A 20,547-nucleotide genomic window follows, 5' to 3' on the forward strand; every position below is an offset into this window, starting at 1 on the left:
ACCTGTGAATAGATTTTGATATAGGCCTCTAAAACCTCCTTGTCTCCTGCATGTTCATTTGTGCAGATACGCATCTCGGCTCCAACCTTAGTTAATAGGTTGTTATGAAAATCCTCAGGTACTAGTCGACACCACCTAATTCTGCGGGCCTGATCTATGGGCCGGATATCTAGTTTATCTATCTTCCTATTGCATATTTCAAATTTCTTGTCCACATCCACCATGGTCAAGACCACCGGATTATGGTCGCTAAATGTAGACAAGATTACTGTATATCCACAGACCCTGGTGCCCAACACGGAACTAATGAAAATGTAATCGATGATTGATGTACCATTCTCTTTAAAAGTAGGTACGGCCTCTTTCGGTATACAAGGATGTATTAATCCATTTTCAGCCATTAGCGCCTCCAGAAATTCTCCCTGCTGGGAATGCTCAAAGTGGATGGCCTCCTGATCTGGAGGACCTAAACTGTCCATGACATGACAGTTCTCAGGGCAGCCATGCACATTGAAGTCTCCTAAAACAATAACCGAATAAGGGTCTGTGTAATCTTCTCTGTATGTGTCAAGAAAATAATTCAGACTAGCAAGGTGTTCTGTGGCAGTAACTCTATCAAATGATTTATAAAAGTTAATAATCAGAATAGTGCCCACATGGGTAGAAGCAATTTGCACTACCAAACAGTGTGGTGAGTCTGTGTCCAATTTAGTGTGGGTACATGAAATACTTGCGGAAATCAGTCACTAACCCGCCCTTCGCCCTCCCCTTTTTAGAGGCAATTGCTGGGGCAAATTAAGTTGTATAACCATCTAAGCATAGCAAGTTCTCAGTGTCCCATGTTTCCTGCAACCCAATGATGTCAGCTCCACATAAAGAGTTTCTCCATAGGACATCATCTAGTTTGTTCTTTAGGCCTGCAATATTCCAAGTTAATATCTTGGTGCCCTCATTAATTTCATTAAGAGCCACCCTCTCTTTGGAAGAGATACTTGCTGCTAATGTTTCCTTCATTTGAACCCCATTCAACTGAACAGCAATGTTTGACGTTCCTGGGGTTGCTAGTCAATCAATCTCTTCCAGATCTGAAAATATCTCAAATCTATTTTGAATGGGTACAAGGAAGTCGCGAGGACCCCGGGCCTGTGGTAGTTGCCTGCGTTCTGACCTTTCGTTTATGACTGCTAGGGAGTCTCTATAGAAAAACCCTAAAGGTACAATAACAATACCATCCTCTAAATAATGCCTAATTCCAGCCCTATCCAAGATCAATTTAACGATCTGCGGTGAGGCAAAATTCAAAATCACACAGTCCCCTCTGCTGGTTTTGACAGAGTTCCCTACCTAGGGGATCCTACGTGTCATTTTGAATATTTTGAATTCTTTAAATAAGTGACTCCCCAAACCTGTCAAATTATTTACGTGGTGTAGCGCCTTGTTTCGCAGAGACATCCAGTGTTCATCCACACCACTCTGCAGGGGGCGAACATTTGTCAAGATGACAGTATGTGGGGTCGCCTCAGGGGGAAGATTTAGCCTGTCTGTACTGTGCTGACATACACGGTCACCCCGCCCCGGGACCTCATTTATATTACTACTGGGATCATTCCTTGGTCTTTTTTAGAGATCGGAACATGCTTACCACCTGTATTCACCACGAGGGGGGGGTGGTTACAATAGCCCCCACATCGGCCACAGTAGGGGTCTGATTAGACACGGCCCCCATAATCGCAGTCGGGGCAATAGATTCACTAGAACCTCCAATCAGCGAGTTACGTACAAGAGGGAGTAGCTGATTTTCAATTCTATCCAACCTAGAATCTATTTCGAAAAGTTTAGAGGAAATCGGTTTCAATAGTTCCAATACCTTCTCCTCAAGCTTAGATACAATTTGGTTTTCCAAATCACAGGGCACCTGCTCAGACCGTACCTGTGTGCTAATGTCCAACAAACTAAGGGTACGTGAACTAGCAGCCTCACGCGCACACCCCTTCTTTCCCCGTGTGCCACCCCCATTTTTCGACACTTTACTGGCCTGTTGTAAGGTGGCCGGAATACTACCCGCTTTCCTTTTTATTGAGGTTACACTAGCCAAGTGCTCCCCCCCTGGTAGCTTTATTCAAAGGTTGCTGGCGAGTCCGTATTTTGGGGGGGAAGGGTGGATAGGGGATTTGTCCCCCTCTTTATGAGAGTCGATTTCGGACGGCTCTGATAAAGACATTAATGGTCCCTGAAGGAGCGGTATATCCACCTGGCCATCTCTATTGTCGACAGATCCAGCTGGCTCTAACAACAACAATGAGACAGTTGCGGGAACACCAATAGAAGAACGACGATGATCCAGTGAAAGGCGCCTTTGGGTTAATTCAATCTCCCGGCACAGTACCAATTCTGCTCTTATTAGGAATGCATCTGGGGTTCCCACTACCCGTGAGCCCCCTGCCCCCTTATCACTGCCTTTACTCATGACCTCAAGTAGCTGACAGTTTGTGCAACAGAAAAAAGGACAAAAGATTCAATATGAATACCCCACCGGAACAATTAAGTCACTTAACCACTTCACAGGGGGAGCCAAGATGTCAATGTAAAGGGGCTGGCCCAGCCTCCTCCTGGCTTCGACAGGCGCAGATGGGCCCGCCCTTGGCCCGCGCACGTCCCTTGCTGCGGGAGGGCTGGGCCGGTTATGAGGGCCTCAGGCGCCCTCCAACAGCGTCACTTCCCCTGTGCCTCACAGGGACTTCTGGGGCTTGTGGTCCTTAGCTGCCCCACCAACAAGCAAACACGCCGCGCCGTTCACCTCACGGCTGGGATGGCGTCTCTGGGCTCCTGTCGTGACCGGGCTCCCGATTCCTGGCAATGCGAGGTAAGGTAATGGCGCAATGGAGCATTTTTCAGTCAACACGAGCCACTATACTGTGAACCATGGCTTCTGCACTGTATTGTTTAAGTCCAGTGGCTCACCTGCACATGAGGCCTTTTGTGCACCTGAGAAAGTGGTTCCAAGTGAACATGCAGACAAAACTCGCTCCTGATTTTTGTAACCTTAGTACAACCCTCCTCTGATGCTTGGAATATGTCAACTTAATTGAAGGGGTTATTAAATGCCACTGTTTCTTTGTCAGTGATGGTAACCTATCTGATCCCGTAGCAGGTTTTCTTCGGTGTCGTCAGACATGTCCGTGGATTCATTCTTAATAAAGGGTTCCTGTACGTCAAAGTGAAGCCGGAGATTGTGGTGCTGACTTTCTCAACGTTTAGATTTTTTCATCGCTGACATACCTTTAACTGTGGCAGAGTTAACATGCATTTAAAATTCATAACTTTTGGAAACCAAAGTCACTGTAGTATCTGTATCTCCGTACTGAAAAACTATAAGCACTTAGCATCTTTCATTGGGGTAGAAAAATATTCAAATCTTAATTTATGGTGGAGGTGGTGCATATGCCCAGCGATATTGTACTAACAGCCTTATCATTTTGTTGGCTGTTTAATCCCTTACGCATCAGTAAGGGATTAAACAGCAGGGTTAAACGAAAGAGCCACAAATACTTATGAAATTCCCCTTTGCGCAGTTACTCCTAAATTTCTCATGTTATTCAGCTCGACCAGTTCTCAAACATAGTGAAGCTTTTCTTCTAGCTGTTATTGATACGATAAATGAGCTGCCTGGCTATTTGGCTAGCAAGTCCCATTTCACAAATTCCTCCCTCAAGCTTCTTTTTTGAGAGCAAGGTACAAGTTTCTTTTAAGGCATAGTAAAAAAAAAATTTTGCCTTCATGCAAGACCCTGAATCTTGTTATAAATACGTTACAAATTCACCATCTATCTCAATTAAGTTTTTTGAAATTTAATTTGTCTTTCAGCTAAGTGTCAGTCGTCTAAGTAGAAGATGTTAAGGAGTCAGGAGCCGTCCATTCCTTTTGGCTACTCACATAGTAAGAAGTGACATTGTCCTAGACTGGGAAGAGTTCCCTGAAGCTATTGTCAGTAACTCGATCCTTTTGAGTGGTTCTAGCCTGTATTCTTTCACTCCTCTCCTCTCTTTTAGGACGGAATGAATCGTACCGTGCTAGTGTCCATTTTTACAATAGATCAACATGTAGCCCTCCTACAATCTCCTATAATGTATTCCCTCCCGCATTATCCTAATCACTTTTCTTTTAGTCTGTAGTTTAAATACATCTGGACCCTGTGTTAGTGTTTGCCTAAGTCTCACCTCTGCATCCAAGTGAAGAATTCACCTCCTGAAAACGCCTGAACATTTCTAAGTTCTAGATTCGCATGTGAGCAGTTGCTTTCCCTTTTGCGCTGTTACAGATCACCTGCCCCTCTAAATGAGCCACAAGCTCACCAACCTGCAGCTGACCCAATGGTCTGCCTTTCACTACAATATGAGGCACCAGAGATTCCTTGCTATTCTGGGAGTTCACGTCCTGGAGATCTTATCCGACTGCTGGTGGAGGTATCGCCAGTGGATCATGTCTATTCATCCCACCCTGTTTCTGGTTGTTGCCACAGTGGCTGCTGCACTGCTTGCCACAACCCTCGCCATCTCTTTTGTGCCGCTGCCTATCTGCTACTGCAGGATCGTGCTTAAGTGTCTGGTTTCACTCCACTGCCTGCTCCTCCTCCACTTCCATTTTGAGTACTCTTGTGCCTAAAAGTGCAGCAACTACAGGAAATTGTTTCTCTGTCCCTACCACGCGGCTGGGGAAGTCCCTTCTTAGGCTGCTTGGTGCATCTCCTCGTGACCCAACCTTTCTCCGTGTGGAGTGTAGAAGGTGTTACCAAGCCTTGTAACAGATGATACAGCAGTGTTCTTGGAACTGCTCTGCCCACTTTCTGATTATATACTTTTGATTTGGGCTGCAAGTCGGGCATAAAACAGTAATCTTGAAAACTGCCAACGAGCAGTTATCACGTTAATCCCATTGGGTTACAGCAGCTTTTATGTCTGAGAAAGCAACTGTTTTTCTTACTAAGTGTAGATCAAACATTGCTCCATTTTTGTAGTTCTGGTGAAGTATAAAAGTGCGCTGCTGCAGCAGTGCTATTACACATTGGCAGGGGGTGCTCCTCCTCGAGAGTGGAGGAGCGTTGTTCCCTTTGCTGCAAGTGCAGCAGGCACACACAAATAAGTAAAATGGACATTTTATGTATAAGTGCAGTGTGAGTGCAGGGGGCAGGTCCAAGTCCTCCAATTGCAGGATTACAGCTGCCCCTGCAGGGCGGACATGCAGGGTTGGCCAGCTGGTTTTCTATGACCAGCCAGGTATGCGCAGTGCGCACCCAGCCACCCCATAGCTGTGAAACAGCTGGGGGATTTCTGGCGGATGTATGACGGTACCACGCGTTCTTTTACAACGCGTACCGTTACAACGCTACTTTTACCACGCAAGTCGTTACCACGACTTGCGTGGAGGGGCGCTGGATAGTAAATTTTTTAATTTACTATTCCAACTCCAGTCCCCGTGGACTCTAGGGAAGGAGTTGGATAGTAAATTAAACAATTTACTATCCTGGAGTGCCCCCCAGCGCAAATCGTGGTAACGACTTGCGTGGTAAAAGTAGCGTGGTAACGGTACCGCGTTGTAAAAAATGCGTGGTAACCGTTGCATACCATTTCTGGCACCAGGCCTCCAGCTTCAAAATGAGTGCTGGGTTAGCCTGCTCCCACCAATCATGGAGCTGCTCTAGTGCTGAAAGCTGCTCCAGGATTGGTTGTTGGTGTTCCCCGCAGCAGGAAGGAAGTCCTTCCTTTTCCTGCTCGAGGACGCTGAAATGGGGAGAGAAGTGCCGGAGGGGGGGGGGGGCAGTAAATATAGTGAGTTTGGCGCTGTTGCACCTCTCCAACATTCCAATGTTTTACAAAGGCCTCTCGGAGCTCGAGGGGATTTAAATCCCCGTTTAAATATCCCAAAAAAAGCTAAAAATTACTATAGAGGTTATTTAGATCCGGTGCATTTCTATGAAGGTTCCGCCATCTGCCGTGTTTTGGGATTTAAATCCCCTCGCGCTTTGAGAGGCCTTTGTTTTATTTGTTAGAACATTCTGCCCTCTAGTGTCAGAATGTTCTAATAGCCGTATAGCCCTTCGAAGCAGGGCTCTACCGGTTATTAAAGTTCCGCTCCCTTGTTAAAGACCCTCGCCTTCGGCTCGGGCCTTGAACGCAGAAGCTGGACTTTAATAGCCGGTATAGCCTGCTACGGCAGGTTATAAGGCTATAGTAAAAGGTGTTAAAATCCCTCCTGTACACTGTTTAAGCCATTCATGCTTTGTGAAAAAATTCAAAACCTCCTTCCATTTGTATAGGGAAATGTTAATTATACTTAGACATAAGTTATATTGTGTACCAGTAATGCATACTGTATGGCATGCCTCTGCTCAAACCATTTTTGTTGTAGTTTGCTTATTATAAAGCAATACATTTTTAAAAACGAACATCCGTATTTTTTGTGAGAATGTGAACTTGTCTTACGCACCTTTGTTTAAAAACAGCGCAGCAAAAGTAACGATTATTTTCCTATCTTTCAATGGCTATTATCTGCAGCAGTTATTTATTAATTTTGAGTTCTGCTTAATAAGTGTAACGTTTATTTTGTTAAATGTCAGTGCATACATTGCAAAGCAGAGGCCGTCTTTCGTATATTATCCAAACCTGAGAAAAGCAGAGAACTCGGGGGATCAGAATGGAGATGAGGATTTGGGGTCATCCTGACTTGATGTCGGTTTGAGACTTTGAAAAGCTGAGTGTAATCTAGGAGCCACGTTGAAGTGGTAGCCCTAGTGGCTGATTATTAATTTAGTGATTTTTTTTTTTTCTTGTTTCATTTTCAGCTTTCTCTGGATTTTCAACCAACACAAAGTATGATCCATATCAAATAAAGGCAGAAATTGCAAGCCGGCGAGACCGAGTGAGTACAGTTTGCTTCTATAAAACTATTTGTTTCTATTAAACTTTCTATTTGGTGCCCTAAGATGGTATAGTATGTTGGGGTGCACTTTAGGTACCCATGTTCAACGATATTTTATACGTGCAGTCTTGCATTTATTCATAGAAAAGTTCCCTGTATGTATCGGATATTTCCAAAACTTTTCTGTTTGTAGTTTGTCTGTGATTCTGGGTGAATTGTCCTTTTTCACCCATCTGTCTGTAATACGTATGTGAGTAACCGCTGTTACATCACCAACCACAAATGTGCTGTATATGCCAGTTAAATGTACATCTGAGCTCATGTAACAGATGTGGCTTCCCCCCTGAGTACCGACTGTGCCAAATATCATCTCTTTAGTAATGTTGCTGTTTCAAGAGCTTGTGTTGGCAGGCGTCCATTTTTGTCTGCTAGATGCCCCAGTTACACTCCGGAATCTCCCCTCAGCCTTATGCTGTGCTTTATTCTGGCATGCTTCTGCTTGAAACCCTGGCCCCTTGTGTCATGGAAAAGCAGCAAGAGAGCATTTTTCTTGCTGAACCATGAAGTCCCATCACCTTGAGATTGGTATTAACCACACGCTAATTCGAGAACATATTCTTATGACTTGACTGTTAAAACTTAAATCTGGATGGACAAGGACCTCTGCATGTCGAACTTTAGTATGCATCTCTACAAATCATTAAATATTTGATTCCTGCTTCAAACCTATCGGATCTGGTCGTTTAGATCACACTAGAATTTAATATTGTAATTCAGTGTATGTGCTATTATGGTGTGTGATACTTACACCTGTCTTTAAGACTATGTGGTACCTTCCACTGGACAATGCAGCTAGAAGTGTGGTGATCTTAAATTCGAGAATGTTGCCAGCTGTTACCCGGTAAGCTCATGAAGAAATTAACTGATTCAGTGAGCTTTTAATTAATGCATGTAAAATAAAAACGTTGGCAGTTGTGTTTTGTTCACAAATTGGCGCTGGGTTCCATATGCCAGGTCTAACAGGGGAGAGCCTTAATGCCTTTTCTAACAAACTTTTTTGTGTCTGATGAGGTCACCTTTGTTGGACAATATGGGGTGTCCTACAGGCATGCTTCTGAATTTTTGTGGAGCAATTCAGGCAAGATCACAAGCAATGAGTTTCTTACCAGTGAATTTGAGTGTCTTAGAATGGACCCGCACTTTGCTTTGGTGGTTGGGCAAAGTATTGTGTTTATGGTCCTCTTGTAACAAAGAAAACATATGTATTCTGGCCAGAGCCTGCTATCCATCATGAGGACTTCTGAAAGTCATAGGTAAAAAGCATTTCTGTTGTAATGCAGTCTGTAAGGTTTTTTGCTGTTAAAAAAAATAAAGACCAACATTTTGCCGGAAGACAACGTATGGTTCCTTGCAGGCACAATTAGTCATTTGAATGGTTTTTAGTTGTTAGGCATCCAAAAACATTTAGCTTGGCGGTAGGTTCTGCAATGGTCTTGATTCTGATCTTTGGCGATGCCAGAATTTGTGACCAGACTTTTGCTTCAGTCTTATGAAATGTAGCAACATATTTGCATAGTTAATGATATTCTGGCGTGAATCTTATCGCTTTTCGCCTGTCCTGGTTGAATGCTAGAATGCTATTGATGTAAATGGGGTTGGTGGAGGGAGTCAGTACGGAATTTTATTTACATTTTTACAGGTTTTCAACCTTCAGTGAAATGTCTAAAGGAATGACTTGCACATTCCATTCATTTTGATTGTTTTTTTTTGTTTTCAGAAATGTCACTGAAATCAATGGGAACAATATGTTTTAATTGACATTTAGAAAATGCATAGCTCACTGAAGGTTTTTAGTTAATGTATTGACCTTTGCAGAAATTATGACGTTACCCTGCAAGACAATGTGAACTCACTTTTACACAATTCATTTGCCAGTAGCGTGATTAACTTATTCAGCAAGTCCATTATTAACTCCCCACATGAGGAAAGGGCAGATGACAAGCCACATGGTGCCTGCATCTGAAGCTCTTCCTCAGCTGCAGTTTCAGGAGAGAGAAGGGCTGCTAGCCTTTACAGCCAAGGGGTGGTTAATTTTTGAAGCAGCAAGTTCAGGTGAAGATGTGGAATCCCCTCTAAATTCCTGGGCTTTCTCATGCGAGCCAAAGGCTCGGGGATGAAGCAAAATGAAGTACTGAATTAAGGAGAGGACAAGTGACAAAAAAGGGGAAAGGCTGATTAGTATCATAAGCAAGGTGTATACCGAGAAGTCCCTTGAGTCATATTTCAATATTTCATGAGGGCTGGACACACCTCAGATTTCCAAGCTATCAAAATAAAATGTATTCACCTACAGTGAATCTAAATATAACTCCTTTAGATAGTGTTTTTGTGATAATCTGACATGAATCCAGCCCTTTTGGACCTACTTTAACCCCTGATATAGGTCCAGGGTGTATCCGTAATAAAGTTAAGCCTTTTATTTCAGGGAACAATTCAAGATCTTCATAAAAAGCTTTGTAAACTTGTTCTACAGTATGGATTGTTTAAATGTTCTTTGGAGAGCATAGCTTGCCCAATGTGTGCTTTTGCTGGAATATGTAAGCTAATAAGAATGTTCGTGATTGTGCATGGATGTGTTGAATACTAGCTAATAAGAATGTGCGTAAAGGTGCATTGTATTGTGATGCACTGGGGGTGCGAAAGAGTGGTTGCTCTCCGTTTATTTCTTTTAAGTGCATAGATGGGCGACTAAAGCTTGTTCAGCCTTCAGAATATAAGGGTAGAGCAGAAGGTTAGCAAAATACTGTCCTCGGACATTAGTATCTTGATGCAGTCTTCTTTCTGGGTTAGTATTCAACTTTTCATTTTGCAACATATTTTGGCATAGGTGTGATTGCAGGGTTGTAATTTTTTCGTTAAGTTAGCTGCTTAAGTGCTGTTTTTACTATACAAACTTTATGTATCTATATGTTAGAAGTGTCAGTCTCTTTAGATTTTAATATTAGCTGATTGCTTCTTCTACAATGTAATTTGATGGAATAGAGATTGAGCTTTCAATAAATGTCTGTTCTGGATATAGTTGCTTGGGAGTTCGTGAGTTGAAAAAGTGTTTACCATCTTCCTGAAAGGCTTAGTGACCAGGGGGGGTGCAGTGTGTTTTTCAGAAGAGCATCCCATGGGAACCTCTCTAGAGAACATTAATTAATTGTGCTCTGATAAAGGTAAGAGATAGTAAAAAGAAGTCTGAAGAAAAATGTCAGTACAATGATTGCTCTTGACTGGAGAGCTAGTATTGCATGGAAATGTGGTTTCTTTGATCCATGTAAAAAGTAATCAAGCTGCCATTTTTCAAATTATTTTAAGACGTAAAAGTAGGAAGTGAGGAAGACTTGGAGTCTGTTTTATCCAGGTCATGTATTACTGTTGTTGATATGGCAGTAATTCTTTGAGGGAAATGCGCGAAAGACTAAAATAAATAGAAGTTAACAACTGTGAAGACTCACAAATTATTTTCTGGCTGGGAAAGAGGCAGACTGCCGTTAAAAGAAAAGTGACATGGGAGTGAAATTGAAATTAAAGTTACTTTCAATCTGGATTTAGTTTATGTACTTTTGCAACATCCAGCAGTCTTTCTACTAAGCATTTGTAGAATAAGTTATTCCAAGAATTTCTGCACTTGATTGTACTTGATTAAACATTTTGACTAGGAAAGGAATATTTGATATTGAGCTGTAGTTTTGGTCTTTTGGGTAATCAAAACTGCTTTTACATCTTTGTTTCCATTTTCCCTTACAACTTCATACCTCCAATCAGTGGCTTTTTACACCCACACAGTGTCTTAAGGATTCTGCTTGGGCAGGGAGATGAAGGGGTACGCCCAGCGGATTGAGTCTCTTATGCTTTTAACATAATCCTGCTTATTAAGAGACAGTTCCAGCCTGGTGTGCCGGCTCGTTACCAAGAAAGACTAAGCACAGTATGTAAGTGCTGACCAGAAGAGCCCCATACTTCTGGTTGATTAGATATTCAGATCAGCATCTATTTTAGTGAACTGTGCTAGTAAAAAAGTAATATTGCCTTTAAAGAGCAGTATAAATCTTTAGGGGTGTGTAGGGCTGCTGAAATAGAATAGTTAGCAGTGCCTTGATTCTTGGGTGCTCCTAATTGTATCCCTTACTCCTTGCTCTTATGTGCTCAGACCAGCACAATGTTTGCACTTTAGAAAGATCCACTGACTAGATAAGGAGGGGGGCACATGCTCCACTGATAACAGAATGAAAGATGAACAAGCTACCCTCATTATGATTTGACTGAGCAGGGCTCGAAAACTCATTTAATTTTTACTATACCTGCAGGTCTAGTAACCTACAAATTCTACTCCACCTAACTGAAATGCACTTGACCTCGGTCTGTGAAAGCAAGCAAATGTGACAAGTTAACTAGATTTAAAAGCATCTTTATTGCTCATTTACTTTGTGAGCAATAAAGATGCCTTTAAATCTTGCTCTCTTGTCACATTTCCTCTGCTTTCAGAGACAGAGGTCAAAATTCGGTTTATTTTCCTACTCCAGAAAGGGCCCAAAAATAGCTTGCCCTAATTGAATCTGGCTTGGAAATGTAGTGAGTGGATTTTTCGAACCCTGCTAAGATTCTCCAAAGACTTGCAATGGTTTGTTCAGTATTTGACCAATCCCCTAGTATGTTTTCAAGGGGCCCTGACATGAAGAGTTCCATCTCACATTTATCTTGTGGTTTGCTGTTGTTTTTATGTTTCTGTCACATGTTTGGGTTGGAGTAGTGACTTGTAGCTTGCACCTTCGTAGTGTTGTGTGGGTGACCCAGCTAGGCTGCTCAAGTTTGTAATCTTATCCATTCCAACCGAATGTTGAGGCTGGTACTTTGTTGTTTGTCATTGAGGTAGCAACAGGGCCCCTGTGCCTGTTTTTCTTTGTTTGAAGAAGTTTATTAGGTGTAAATAAGTTATAACAAAATAATACAATCAAATTAAAAAAGATGCAAAATGTAATTGATGGAGGGAGGAGGCAAGGGGAACATAAATTGGGAATAATAGGGGCAGAGTAATATACAAGGTCCAAAATAAGTCTAATCTGATAATATTATGAGGTTAAACTTCTATATGTAAATGAGTAAAGCATAACTAGAAGAGACCTGTTTCTTATCAAAACAGAATAAGAAAATCAAGGGGGTTTGACATACTTCTTCAGTGAAGGGCTGGCAGTGAAAAGAGGATCTGGCTTGTTGATCCAAAAATATAGTAACAGGAGACCTTAAGGCAGTACGTTTAAAAAGAGGTTGAACATAAGCGAGGTTAAATCTGTGATTGTAACAAATAGCATACCACCATGCCTCAAATGAGTAGTTGAGTAAAATCCTTCCAATTCTCTTGTAGGGGATTTTCGTGTATAGTCATAATCATGTGAATAGTCCCGCCCATGTGCGTGGCCCCCGGAGCACTTCATTAGATATATCTTCTTAAGTTGTCATCTTCTGCCTTTCTTCAGGAAGGCCTGTGTAGACAGTTAAGAGATCAAAAGACAATAATGCAGCCTAACCAACTAGGCTACACTGGCCATTACTTCATCTTGAAGTGAAAAAAGATAGCCAGTTTAACTTTTTAAATTTAGCAATTCGCTGAGCTTTACACATAAAAAACTTTTCTTCACAAAACTCCTTTTTAGGTCTCGCCTGAGCCAGCACATGCGCTGCAAAACATTTAGTAGTGGGCTTTGAAAAGTCGTTCCACAAGCTTTTTGCTGGCATGAGGCGCACGGTTACGCGCCCTTGCACGAGCGGAGGGGGCGTCGCGCGCACCACTCGCATCCTGTCTTTCCCAAGCGTTGGCCGCACGTGCTTACAACTCCTGCTTCTACCCCTCCCCCACCACATATCTCGTCTCGCGGCCGCTCGCGCGGCCAATGCTTGTTAAATCAGGACTGCACAATAAGGGCACATAAAAATTAATTCTAAAAAGACATTCGTATGGTATGCTTTCTCTAGAAGGCAGATTTGATGCTATGATCTGTGCAGCACGTTTAATTTTCTCTGCCTCAAAATTCTGAAACAATGCCACCCTAGCGCGGTTGCTTTCTCCTTTCTGGTAACCGCATTCAAACGTTGTAGTAATTTGTTTGTGTTTGAAGTTCTGCTGTGCCATATTTAAAGTGCATGCGTTGTCGCCTATACTCAAGAGCTGTATATTTACCTCCTTTTGATCGCCTGCGCCACTGGTCAATCTCGGACAAGCTGGGAGACGTGTAACTAGCTTTACAGCCTTCACTTTATTCCGCCCGAAGCCCTTCAATTTAAGAAGGCCAGACCATGCTGCGTGACGCCTGCATGATTACAGAGCAGGGGGCTGCAAAGCAACCGTTGTGTAATGAATGGCAAAAGGGCAGCTCCCTGCAATGTAAACTGATATGACTGCTGGTCACACGCAGAACACTCCAGAGGGCCGTGATTTATTGTGCCCAGCACACCATGGTATCTCCGATTACTTCATCAGAAGTAAGTACCATAAATCTAAATGACAACAACCTAAATGTGGGTCATTTTAGTTCCAAATTACCAACATAAACAAATAAATCTACATCGTTTTCTTCCCGCTCTTCACCTGTTGAAAGTGTATTTAAAAAAAACAACAAAGAAAACATTGTCATAGCGAGACGCCTTTGGGACCTTATAAGTATTTAATTCTGCAGCACAATATCCTTGGTGCCACATAAACTGTTGCATGGCTAAACACTTATAATGTCCCAAAAGCAAGACCAATTGACTATGCCAATGCTTGTTTCATGGTAGGGATGAAAAGGAATGGATATAGAAGCCCCCTTTAGGCTGCCATTATGTGTCTACAAATGGATACCTTGCGTTTAAGAGTCTCCAGAGACTCCCGGTGTCTCATGATGCACAGCCAGAGGCAGTTACGTTCAGCTCTTTTTTTCCTGGTCCTGCTAGCAGAACCCTGGAGCATTGAGCTCTACGTTCTTTTGGTATTACATCAAATCTTAGTTATATAATTGGATTTTTGCAGTTTTCGTAACGTCTTTGGCCTTTATCTACCTTCTGCTGTCCTGACTGTGGTAGGAAGAAGGCCAAGTCTGAGACTCAGAGTCTGTATTCTGTGTTTGCCTGTGTCTCATGTGCCTGACACCTGCTCTATTTGTCAGACCTTTTCCAGGCGCACCCTGCGTGACAGGGAGAAGATTTGGCTCCAGGGTTGGAGCACAGAAGGCAGCTTCTTCAGCCTCTGGGCAAGAAGAAGGTAAGTCCTATACCAAGACCGATGCTTCTACCTCAGGGAGGCTCCCCAGTTGGAAAACTACGCCGGTCCCGATCAGCGTAGAAGACGGCGACAACGGCGTTGAGAGCAGGTATGACGACCATATGATCTGGGTCGAAGCGACGTCGACATAGAAGAGAAGAATGGCGAGGTCGCGATCGCCACCGACTCAACCAAGATTGCCGTCGAGACATCATCGTTGTCGATCGGAGTCTCACAGGCAACGGCGGTCGCCGTCGATGCGTCACTGCCGATCACCATCCGACATCAACAAGAAGATTGACGTTGAGGAGAAGATCGACGTTTACAAGAAGGTCGACTTCGAGGGAAAATTCGAAGACGATGAGAAGGTAGACTTCGAGGGGTTAATACCGACGTTCGATGTCTAGGTCCTGTTCTGGGCCTTGCTCCGTTGTGAGCCTATCATCGTTGATAGGAATTTCGCGTTCCAGACGACGTCGTTGAGGTCCCATGTCACTCAGGTGCCCAGCTCTTTTATAGAGGATAGCAACTACCTTTCACCCTGCCAGGCGGGTTTTCGTCCACGGCATTCCACCGAGAAGGTGATTATCTCGGTCATGGATCAACTCAGGGAGGGGCTCGATACCAACACTCCCCAGGCCCTTGTCCTCCTGGATTTGTCCGCCGCTTTCGACACGGTGGACCATTCTATTCTTCTGTCCCGTGTCGAGGCGGCGGGCGTAGGGGGACCGAAACTGGCCTGGCTCGACTCCTTCCGTTCTGACCGTAAGCAAGCAGTCCACCTGGCCGAGTTCTCTGCCCCGCCCCGCAGGGTGCAATGCGGTGTCCCTCAGGGTTCCTCCCTCTCCCCTCTTCTGTTTAACCTTTACATTTTTCCTCTTATTTTCGCACTCCAACAAATGAAGGTCACAGTGTACAACTACGCTGATGACCTCCAACTCCTTTTTAATTTCTCTTCCCCCACATCAGGTATCACTAGCTTCCAGTCCGTTATGCTGTTTATCCGGGATTGGATGAATGCGAACCATCTTAAGCTCAACCCGGATAAAACAGAGCTTGTTCTGACTGGTGGCAGTGGTAACCCTTGGTCCCCCTCTTTCTGGCCCCCTTCTCTAGGTTTACCCCCCACTCCTTCACACTCAGTTAAAACCCTTAGCATCACACTTAATCATCATCTGACACTTCACTCCCATATTAGTTCTGTTGTTTCCTCTTGCTTCTTTACTCTGCGTATCATTAAGAAAATATCTCGGTTTTTCTCCCCCCCTGCACATAAACTTATCCTTATGGCCATGGTCCTATCCAAGATCGACTATGGAAACATCATCTACAATGGTGTCCCCGCCTACGCACTTCAACGCCTTCAACTGGTGCAGAACCAGGCAGCACGCCTGGTATATGGTCTATCTAAATCTCACCATTCCTCCCCCTTGCTTATTGCTTTACACTGGCTCCCTATTAAACAACGGGCCCTTTTCAAACTCGGATGCCTTACATTTCAGGCCCGGGCGGGCACGGCTCCTGCCTTCATAAACTCGGCCATCACTAACTACCGCCCTTATAGAGACCTGCGTTCGTCCACCAAATCTCTTTTGGTAATTCCCCGTTTTAAGAAACAAAGATCAGGAGGTCAGAAACTTTCAGTCCTTGCTCCTACTTTCTGGAATGCACTCCCGCCCCCTGTTAGACTTTCCTCCTCCTATATGGAGTTTCGCAAGTCCCTTAAAACTCTTCTGTTTCAGCAAGCTTTTAGCCCCTAAACCCGCTGTGCCCTTCCTGTCCTGTAAAATAACCCCCAGCGCCAAGAAACTGCATAGTGTACGTGCGCTTTACAAATTCCTCAAAATTCAAATTCAAATTCGACGCTCGCCGTCTAGCAGTAGATCGACGTCGAGGGGGAGGTCTGATGAGTCCACGGCCCATTCTTCGCGGCCTGCTTGAAAACTGTGGAGGTTGGTCTCTTCTTCAGGTTGGGAGTACTCTCGTACCTATTCACCATCCAGGACGCCTCCCACTCCTCGTTAACCGGTAGTCCTCCCAGTCATCCCTTCGCCACCGCTAAGTCCTCAATCTCCTCTTCTGCCGGCTACTCCTGTTCTTCCTTCTCCTCCTCCTCCGCTGCCGCTGCTTCCTCCTCAGTCTGCTCCCACGGCTCCCTAGCCCACGCGTCTTGTGGAACCTCGAAGACCAAGAACACGGTCTTCGATCAAGACATTGTTCCCATAGACGCTACTGGTCTGCCACACAATCCTAACGGACTCTCCCCCTCAGAGGGTGTTTCCTGTTGACAATATCTCCACCTTCCAGGAGGTTTTGGTCAGAGGGGTTTCAAAGCTGAACATTCCCCTGTCTACTCCTGTGCAGTCGTCATCGGTGATATTTGAGACTCTCCAGCAGAGACAAACATCGCGTTCATTGCTCCAGTTGGTGCCAGGTTTGGAGGAACCGGCAATGGAGCTGTTCTTGACAACATCTTCTATAAAATCTACGCCTTCCAGGTTACAGAAGAAGTATGCCCACCGAAGTCGGATCCTGCCTTCCTCCGACTGGACCCCACCCCGGACTGGATTCGGTGGGGAGAAAAGCTTGCAACACCGCGGCTACATCCATGAATGCGGCCAGCTCTACCGCCTTGCTGGGCCGTACGACAGATCCCTATGGGAGTCCCTTCAACAATTTGTGGATCTTCTACCCAGAGACAAGCGGGAAGATTTTCAGGAGATAGTGAACGAGGGCCTGATGGTCTCGAATCGCGTCATCCGCGCTGCAGCAGATACTTCGCTCCTGGCAGCCTACGGGTATTGCCACGGAATTGCTGTACGTAGAGATGCTTGGCTTTGTCGTACTTCTCTGAAGCCGGAGGCGCAACAGCGCATTTCCAATCTTCCGTTCCCTGGCACGACTCTCTTTGGCTCGCCTGCGGATGATGAGATGGAGACTTTGAAGGCTGTAGGTTTGGAAAAACCTAAAGAAAAGCGAAAAACCTTCCGCCCTTTCCAGCGGCGTAATTCCTGTCAGCGGTTTTAGAGGTCTCAGGGCCGTCAGTCCAACCAACAACAGCAGTTTCAGATTTCTTTTCAGCAGTTTCCGAAACGCCAACAGCGAGGACGATTGAACCAGCAGTCTGGATAAGGGAACAAGGCTCCTGCTGGTTCCAAGCCCTGAAGGGTTTCTTCCTCCTTGTCCGTTATCCACTCCGGTAAAGGGAAGCATTTAAAACCATCTGGCAGAGTGGCAGAAAATATCTCAAGATAATTAGGTTCTGAATATTGTTCACAGTGGATACTCGCTACGTTTTACAAGTCCTCCTCCATCGATTCCTCCAACTCGATCTCGCTACGTGCTACGCGAGTCAAAGAAGGAGGCCAACACCCTCTTAAAGAAAAGGGCGATAGGACCGGTTCCTCGGGCAAAAAAGAAACAAGACTGTATTCTCAGTTCTTTCTAGTCTGCAAGAAAGACCAGAACGAGTTCAGACCCAGCATCGACTTGCGACAAGCCAACAAATGGGTTTGCAGAGAAAAGTTTCGGATGTTGTCCTTGCATGAAATCTACCCTCAACTTCATCATGGAGACTGGCTATGCGCAATAGATCTGAAGACACATATTTTCAAGTGCCCATAGCGAGGAAACATCGCAAGTTCCTGCGTTTCACCGTGGGCAACAACAATTATCAGTACTCCGTGCTGCCTTTCGGCCTGAAGTCGGTCCCTCTTACATTTTCCAATTGCATGGCCGTGGTGGCTGCGCATCTAAGGAGGAACAAGGTGTTAGTCTACCCGTATCTGGCCGACTGGTAGATCAAGGCAGCTACATTTCAGGAAGCGCAACTGCATTTCAATCGGAATTCCAATCTCCTTCTTCGTTTTGACCTCCACATCAACCTCACAAAGTCCGTTTCGACTCCTGTACAGTGTCTACAGTACTTGGAGGAAGCCACCATCGATACACGCACAGCAAACGTGTGTCCTTCGGAGGAGAGATGCTTATCGATCCTTCGGAAGGCTCAAGCTCTCATGATCATGCCCTCCCAGACGGTGAGGAAGGTATTGTCTCTCCTGGGCTCCATGGCCTCCTGTATCTTCCTCACTCCGAATGCACGCCTCCATATGAGACCCCTGCAAGAATGTCTGGAGGATCAGTGGGATAAGAAACTGGGGGATTGGGAAGACAGGATTCAACTGTGACGACCGGCTCTTCAATCCATCCGATGGTGGTGTTCTCCACGCAATCGCCTCCGGGGGATTCCTTTCCACAAGGAGATACCGACGCAAAGCATAGTGATGGATGCTTCTCTCCACAGCTGGAGTGCACATTCCGAACACCTTCAGATACAGGGCACATGGTCCCCAAAAGAGACCAAGTGTTGCACCAACTTCCTGGAGCTTTTGAGCAGTTCATTTGCTGCTGAAAGCCTTCCAGCCGTCATTTCACACCAGTCTCTCCTTGTTCAGACTGACAATATGACCATAATTTTCTACCTCAACAAGCAGGTGGGCTCCAGATCTCGAGCCTTATCTCGGCAAGCCCAGGCCATCTGGAACTGGCTGTTAGCCAGGAACCTGACCATCACAGCAACTCACCTTCCAAGTGTTCAGAATGCTCAGGCAAACGTGCTCAGCGGACTCATTCAAGAAATTCACGAATAGGTCTTAAACGACGAAGTGGTGCAAGACATCTAGAAAGATGGGGTACTCCAGAAGTCGATCTGTTCTCTACCGCAGAAAACCGCAAATGCAGCGACTTCGCCTCCAGGTTTTACCAACCAGGGACTCTGGGGAATGCCCTATGGATCAACTGGTTAAGCGGCTTTCTCTGCGCTTTTCCGCCAATTCCCCTGATCTTGACCATACTGATCAAGCTCTTGAAATCACGGCCAAGATGATCTTCATTGCTCCGGAGTGGCCCCGTCAGTAGTAGTTCACAGACATACTCCACCGGTCTCTCCTGCCACATCCATGCAGGCCGGACCTTCTGACGAAGTTCGGCGGTCAGATAGTGCACCCCAACTTCTCGTCGTTGAATTTGGCGGCATGGCTCCTGAGTTAATACAGTATGGACCTTTGAATCTCTCTTAGGACTGTATAGAGATATTGAAGGAGGCCAAACGGCCATCTACACGCACGTCGTATGTATATACATGGAAGAGATTTTGCATCTGGTGTGCCTCTAAGAACATGGATCCTACCTCCTGTAAGGAAGATGCCATCCTTCCCTACTTGCTATACTTGGCTCAATCTGGCCTTTAGTTTCATTCGATCAAAGTTCAACTGCTTATAGGAAATGTCCTCCGCAAACTTTCTTTTTTAAAATCCCAGTAACCATAGATTTTCTTAAAGGATCAGAGACCGTGTTTCCTCCCATTGGGGGTCCTTCGCCTCCATGGGAGCTCAATGTGGTCCTTTCACGACTGAGGAGGGAACCGTTTGAACCCATTCATAAGGCTTCTCTTCAGCATCTGTCTTGGAAGACAGCTTTCCTTGTGGCCATAACTTCTGCCCGCAGGGTTAGCGAACTTCATGTTGTAAAGAGCCTTATACAGTCTTTCATTCCTCTAAGGTAGTTATGAGGATTCAACCTAAGTTCCTCCCTAAAGTTGTTTCAGAGTTTCATGTGAACCAAACTATTACACTGCTTACACTTTTTCAGAATCCCTTCTCTCCTGCTGAGAGGTCGCTTCATTCCCTTGATATTAGAAGGGTATTGAAGTTATATTTGGACAAGACTAAGGATATCCGTAGATCGGACCAGTTAATTGTAAACTATTACTTGGTCCGAACTGGTCTAGCTACCTCCAAACAATCCATTTCTAGGTAGATTGTTTCCTGTATTAAGCTGTGTTATCAGAGAGCCAACAAGACTTTGGTTAATAAGCCTACGGCTCACTCTACCAGAGGTAAAGTAGCTACTGCGGCTTTACTTCGTAATGTACTATTTCGGAAATCTGTAAGGCTGCCACTTGGAAGTCAGTCCATACATTTACTAAGCACCACTGCCTAGACACTGATGCTAGAGCAGATGCTCAGGTTGGGCAGGCTTCACTTTGAAATCTATTTGCACAATAGTGCGGTTGTTCTCTGTTTCTGCCACCGCTGGAGAGTTGTTTTGGGTTGGGCTTGCTAGTCTATTCACATGATTATGAATGTACACAGAAATCCCATACAAGAGAAGGAGGAGTTTCTTACCTGTAACTCCAGTTCTCTTGTAGGGGTATTTCTGTGATAGTCATAAGCAACCCGCCCGCCTCCCCGGTGGCAGTCACAGATGTCCCCAAGACTCAGCAGGCTCTGCTTCTTTACGCCTTAAAAAATTACTGAAAGTAACTGCCTCTGGCTGTGCATCATGGGATA

The 20,547-nt window shown here is 44.9% G+C and overlaps 1 protein-coding gene across 1 annotated transcript in view; it reads left to right on the plus strand.

The window, feature by feature from the left end:
• Positions 1-20,547, plus strand: part of WWC3 (WWC family member 3) — a gene marked incomplete at its 5' end in the record, with an annotated part of 657,764 nt that overhangs the window by 224,377 nt on the left and 412,840 nt on the right. Inside the window, one exon of the mRNA XM_078658903.1 lies at positions 6,839-6,915. Within this exon, the coding sequence (XP_078515029.1) occupies positions 6,839-6,915 (77 nt within the window). The remainder of the gene's footprint in view (positions 1-6,838; positions 6,916-20,547) is intronic.

This window comes from Lissotriton helveticus, chromosome 8 (genome assembly GCF_964261635.1).
Source record: "Lissotriton helveticus chromosome 8, aLisHel1.1, whole genome shotgun sequence".
Lineage (NCBI taxonomy): Eukaryota > Metazoa > Chordata > Amphibia > Caudata > Salamandridae > Lissotriton > Lissotriton helveticus.